Source organism: Podarcis liolepis (genome assembly GCF_965112155.1).
Source record: "Podarcis liolepis genome assembly, chromosome: 7".
In the NCBI taxonomy this organism is placed as follows: Eukaryota; Metazoa; Chordata; class Lepidosauria; order Squamata; family Lacertidae; genus Podarcis; species Podarcis liolepis.
This window is the reverse complement of record NC_139561.1, coordinates 84238039-84244256: the sequence shown is the minus strand read 5'-3', so window position 1 is coordinate 84244256 and position 6218 is coordinate 84238039. Positions and strand designations below refer to the sequence as shown.

At 53.0% G+C, this 6218-nt stretch overlaps 1 protein-coding gene across 2 annotated transcripts in view; it reads left to right on the top strand.

Moving 5' to 3' along the window:
* Positions 1–216: 216 nt before the first annotated feature.
* Positions 217–6218, top strand: part of BCAM (basal cell adhesion molecule (Lutheran blood group)) — a 62582-nt gene continuing 56580 nt past the window's right edge. Inside the window, exon 1 of one of the 2 annotated variants that reach the window (XM_083515880.1) lies at positions 217–410. In XM_083515880.1, the coding sequence (XP_083372006.1) occupies positions 335–410 (76 nt within the window). In that variant the 5' untranslated portion in view covers positions 217–334. The remainder of the gene's footprint in view (positions 411–6218) is intronic. The other variant, XM_083515879.1, reaches the window with a different exon arrangement.

The following is a 6218-nucleotide window of genomic DNA, read 5'->3' as shown; positions in this document are numbered from 1 at the left end:
ATCTCGGCGCGGAAAAGCGGGACGGCGGAGTGACGGCAACCCCCTTTACCTGGGAGTAAGCTCCGTTGAATTCAACAGAGCTTACTTCCGAGGAGAGGGGGCTCGGGTCGCGCGCCGAGCTGGCGACCGTCTCCCCTCCGGGCTCCGCCGGCTGGGGAGCCGCTCGCTCGCTCTCCCGCAGACCCGGGGGGCGCGGCTGGGGCCTGCGCTGAGCCGCTGGGGGCGGGCCGGGGGGCGGGCCGTCTCGCCGGGCCGGAGGGGGCGAGCTGGCGGCAGCGGCTGGGGTGCCGGAGTCGGTCGCTGCAGCTCCTCTTGGACGCACCAAAGGCGCACCATGGGCTCCGCTCGCTCCCCGACGGCGCTCCCTCTGCGCGGCCTCGTGCTGGGGCTCCTTCTGCTCGCCTGCTCAGGTAAGGGGGCCGGGGAAGACTCCCGATCGCGGCGGCGGCGGCTGCTTCCTTTGCCAGCCGGGAATGGAAAGGGAAAGCGGGAGCCCGGGCGCGCGCGCCCCGGGGTGAGAAGAAAGAAAGAGACCGAGCGCAGCCGCGCCGGGAATGGCAGCGCAGCTCGCCCGGGATCTCCCTGCGCTTTCGGACACCCCCCTTCCCCCAAACACCTCTTTGCCCACCGAGGAAGCTTCCCCGGTCTTAATTCCTCCCCCTCCGCGGGTTTAAGCGTCGGATCCACCTGCTCTTCTCCGCAAGTCCCTCCCTTCCCAAGTTTCTGGCAACTTTTACGCGTCCGCGGGAGGAAGGATTTGGTGGCGAAGAGGGGTGGGGGGTCGCCTTGCACCTGCGATCTGCCCCCCCCCTATTTTTGGAAGCAGCCAGCCTGCCACCTCGCCCCGCAGAAAGGTCTCTTTTCTTTCTCCGTGCGTTGCGTTTGGTGGCAGATGATCCTTCTTTTCTACCCGATCCCTTTTAGCCAACCACCTTTCGGGACCAGGAAAGGCGCCATGCGTTCTCTTCTCCAATCCCAGGGAAGAGAGAGCCCCAAATGAATGGGGCGGGGTGGTGGGGTTGACGGCGGCCAGGTTCAGTTCTAGGGGAGGTGGAGAGGACGAGGGGGGGGGGTAACCTAGTAGATCAGGGTGGGGTGCAGGGACTGGGAATAGTTCTCTGTGTTACTGGATAGGTATCTCTTCCTTGCAAGGAATTCAGCTTAGTAGTTGGAAAAGTCTGGGGTTGGGGTGTAAGCGTCTCCTAATGGGGACCAGTCAAAGACCCCGTCTTTGCCTTCTCCATCCTCCCCTCTGACACCGCCCGCATTCTGCACCACCTCTCCAATTAATATGCCACAGAGCCCCTTGGCAAGATCTAGGGTCCCCCTTGGGGTCACCGCAACATAAAGCGTGTGATCCCCCTTTTTTCTCTCCCCCCCACCACCCAACTCTCTGCGCTTCCACCTTCCCAGGACTGCTGCTGTTCCCTGCTTCCCCCCCCCATCCCACTCATATCCTCCCCATCCTCTCTTGGCACCGATCCTCGATCCTCGTTTCCTGGCACTCTTTCTTGCTCAGCGGTGACTTGACCGTTCTTAAGTGACTCATGGGCAGGGTGAGGTGATTTGGGACGTAATTAAGGGAGGAAAAATAATGTGCGAGTTCCTTACCCCCCCCCCTCAAATACAGAAGAGGACCTGTGGAGAAAGGTGCCATCCTGGACTCAGTCGCACCTCTTTTCGTCCACACACACACCAGATGGTGCTATTTTATTCCAGGCTAATTTAACCTGGAATAAATCCTGAAGCCCGGTTCTGTGCACATTCTTGCTCGCTTGTTGTAGGAAGCTTGCATTTAAAAATCCCACCCTTAAAACCTCAGCCATCTGGATTATGAAAGGTGTTTAGTCCATATCATCTCAAAAAAAGCTGTTTTGAGTGCTAAGCCCGAGTGCTCTCTGGAGCATGAGGATTAATACAAAAGAGTGCCTCTGGGCATGTGCAGAGTTAAAATATATATATATAAGGAATCGCTCAGCCCACCTTTACATATTTGGGATTAGGACACTGAGCTCAGAGGGTGTGGCTTTTACACAGGGGTGAGATCCAGCACCTCTAATTCTTGCTACTTGAAAAAAATAAACCAAAAACTACAACCCAGCTGTCAGTCCTCCTCATTGGAACTGTAGCAAAGAATGGCTCTAGCGGCCTGAGATTCAGAAAACAAGCTCTGCAGAGCCTTTTCGCTTGGGTTCAAAGTTACCCCTCAAGTGCACTTTCCTCCCCCACTCCCTTTCAAATCATTTTGGGACCCCCTTTCTCTCAGGACACTGGGTTTTGCCCCACCCTGACAACACCCCCTGAGTCATGACCCCCTTGCGCCGGATTTTGTAGATGCCAGAGGCTGGCACACAGGGGAGGATGTTTATACAATCTGCTCTTAGGGAGGCGGATGGGCTCGGATGCTGGAATGGTGCTGGGCTGGGTGTGGAGGGCTGTGCTGGAATGAGGCAGGGGGTGCCCAGAAGAGTGGAGGAGGAGGAGGTGTAACTCAGTTGTAAGTCTCCCCCAGTCCCCTTCCCCCAGCTTGGAGTACTGGGAGGGATGCTCTTACCCAAACAAGACCCAGCTCGTTGTTTGCTCAGCCCCAGCCTCTTTGCATTCCTGGTCCCCTGCGTTAGCTTTTCCCAGCCTCCTGGGCTCCTCAAGAACCACTCCCTTTACCCCTCTGAGCAGCGGCTGAGATTGCTGCTCCAAGGCAGCTCTGCCTCACCCCAGGCGGAGGCAACAGCAAGCACCTTGGGAGAGGAGTTTGGGGGGTGTCCCTCTAGTCCCCCCCTTCTTGAAACCTTCCCATCCAGAGCACCCTTTAGAAAAGGAGGTGTTCTGAGACTTGAGCCCCTGTGAAAACCACATATCCGATTATTATCAGTTGGTAAGCCTCTTTTATGGCAGGCCCTTTTAAGAACCCATTTTGTAAAGTGCTTAATTCATCTGATCCTGGCGAGCTCAGCTTGGGCATCCTTCATAATCTTGAAGTCTTTTCTCCAGGCCCAGAAGTATGAGATCAGGGTGGCTCTCCTGGTTTCCTGACTGGTGGGGAGGAAAAAAAGAGAAGTCACTCTGCACATGCTCACTACAGCCATCGCCACCATGTTCCAGAATTGAATCTTGGCTGAGATTTCAGTTCTCACGCAGCCCCTCTTTAGGCGTATCCTCCTCCTCCTCCTTCAAAGATTTTTACCCTTTTTGTGTACATAAGAGCCACGAAAATCAATAAATTACAGCAATTAAAGCCTCTCCAAGTACAATTTCAGCAACTACAGCAGCCAGAACATTAAAAAAAGGAGGGCAGAGAAGTCAATATCGATAGCAAATGCCAGGATAAACAGAAAGGTTTTTAACTGCCTGGGAAAGCAGCCCATTGCCACGGCTTTGCTGATTTCCATTGGTAGCTCATCTGCAAAACGGGTGCCACCACAGATAAGGCCATCCTCTGAACCCCTGGCCAACCAGGCTTCAGGAAACGGGGGTCCGGTCTGGAGGGCTTCACGCATAGATCACCCTGAGCAGTGTTGGGAAAGGTGATCTTGGAGAGAGCCTTGTCCCAAACTCTTTCAGATCTTTATAGGTCAAAACACGCACCTTAAATTGGATGTGTGGCAGCTAGCTGGCAGCCACGCCCTGGGTGGCATAATGTGTACTGGGCACGATTCCTGGTTTCTCTTATCTGCGTTCGCAGCTTCAAATGACAAGGGACCGAGATAAGGAGTTTCATTTACTTCAGTTTAAATGAATATCGGCAACTGCCTTTTGGATTTAAGGCTGCATTTTAAGAGTGTGTGTGTGTGTTTTATTAATGCATGCTGTCTTAGTGGTGTAGCTGAAAAGTAGGATATTTATTACATATTACATGAATATATACTTTTAAAAACAAATATCTTATTGTATAAAATGGGAAGCATTAACTAAGAGTTCTAAATGCAATGCTATATGTTTAAAATGCATTAGTTGCTTGTGACACCCATGATAAATGTCCTTGCACTCTGCTAATGGTGAGCATCAAGGAGCTGTGCGGACAGAGGTATGGCATCAGCGCATGGGGTCGAGGAGGGTTTTATCTAGTCCCCTGATTACTAATGGGGTGCAGATGTGCTGTGAAATCATCCCCAGCTACTGTGTAGAATCAGTGCAGATGGCCAGCTCCCCATGTGGCCGTATATCTGCCCTAATAAGTCCCCACTTGCTGAATTGAGGTGGTTAAAGAGGTAAGGAGATTTGATTTCTTGCAGATGCAGGGGTCCTTGTCCTTGTTAATGGTGATGAGGGGCAGGATAAAGGGAGGAGAATAAAAAAAACTGCAAAGCTCAAAACCGTGATGGAGAAATCGGGTGTCGTGTTCTCTAGTGGTGCGCTCATACAAGCCTAAACGGGCTCCTTGACTGTGGTGCATGTAGCATCGTGGAAGAAGCCTTGAGCCCTTGAGGGGGTAGATAGTTGTTTTTGCTCCCGCTGCTTCATTTTTTAAGCCTGCAGTTTATAGCTGCTGTGTTGTTTTTACGCCGTTGCGTTTTTATGACGGTTTTGGTGGGTGGGTTTGGACTGTGGATTCCTAACATTCTTACGGGAAGGCAGCATAAATAAATTGTTGTGGGAATTTCTGGTTTGTTTTTTAAAAAACTGAGTTTCTAGTCCTCATGGAGGTGGAGAAAAATTTAAGAGTCGAAGGAGGGACTAGCTTGCAATTGGCTTCTCAATAGCTATTTTCTTGCTTTCTTTATGTGGCTTCTCCTTTTTAGAAGTAGCTGTTCTTCTTACCCCGAACCCCACACTTTGGTCACTCGGTCTTCTGACCAGTGCCTCTCCTCGCCTATAGTTTGGAAGAGCAGAGAAAGAAAATGAGATTTGCAACCCAGTTTGTTTGTTCTGACGTGAGTCCCCTGTGCTCAGTGAAACGTATTCCCAGGTAAATGTGCGTAGAACTGCAGCCTCCGTGTCTATTTTGGTTTTCAAGAGGATGGAAAGTTAGGAGTCAGATACCGAGCTGACAGATCTCTGCCTGGGGAGATGGTGGCGCTTGGATTCTGCGAGATGCCTCTTCCGGGCTCAGCCTCAGGGCGTTGTGAATGAGACCGGTGTGAGCCTGCTGCCTTTTGCCCAGCCCATGTGTGTGACATTTGAGGTGTGAAAATTGCCTTGGCTCACTGCGCAGCGAAACAAGACTCGGAGCAGCTTTCCACAAGTGGCATGAAGGATGCTAGAAATAATTGCCTCTGCATGGGAGCTGTGCATAGAGCACACCATGTCCTGCGTCCTGTGGGGAGCTGCAAGCAGAGTGCATGCATGGCCACATTCGCACCAACCGTTTAAAGAACTATGATACCACTTTAAACTCTGGGAGCTGCAGTTTGTTTGGGGCACTGAGAGTTGTCAGGAGACCCCTGTTCCCCTCCCAGAGCTACAATTCCCAGAGAGGTTTTAACCGTCATTCCCTCTACACAGGGAACTTTGGGAACTGTAGCTCCCTGAGGGGAACAAGCCATAACAAATGGCAACTCCCAGAATCCTTTGGGGGGGGAACACATGGCGGCTTAAAGCCCTTTAAACATGGTGTGCATGGGGCCCTTGTGTGGCAGCGAGGGGTCACCTCTCGCTCCTTTTCCAAATCCTGCTCGCTTGCTTCATATCCACACAAATGCTCTCCCTTGCCAGAGAGAAAATGCGCCTGCCAGGAGGCGGCTAAGCGGTGCCCGTGACAGACTATGCCGCTCTTGTGTGCCAGCCGTGGCACTCACAGTGCCACGCTGCCAACTCTGGGCTCTCTTCCTCCACCTTCTCCCCCTGATTCCCTGATAACATCTCTTATATCCCTGAGCCAGAGAGAGGGAAGACAACCGGTCTGGCCACTTCAAGGGGCCCTCAGAGCCCGAGCAGTGGCTGGGGGCTGGGCGGCTGTCCTTGCAGAAGGGGATGTTGCCAAATCCGCCCTTCAGGCCTACCTAAAGGGGCAGCGCCCCGTCCCCTATTCCCTTGGCAACCGTCCTCTGCTTTGTTCCCCTGCCTTTCCCATCACGGCCTCTCAAAGCCCCTTTATGCGGCGGCTTCTGTGGTTTCAGGTGTGTTGAGGCCTGTTCCGTCCTACAAGGAACGCCTTTCATTGAAAGGCACCTGCCCGGTTTCCTTCCTCCCTGGGGCAAGGCCTGTTTTCGTTCCCCTGCCGTCTTTCTCTGCCTCTCCCTTCCCGACGCCCATTTCTCTTTCTTTCCCCCTCTGTTTCT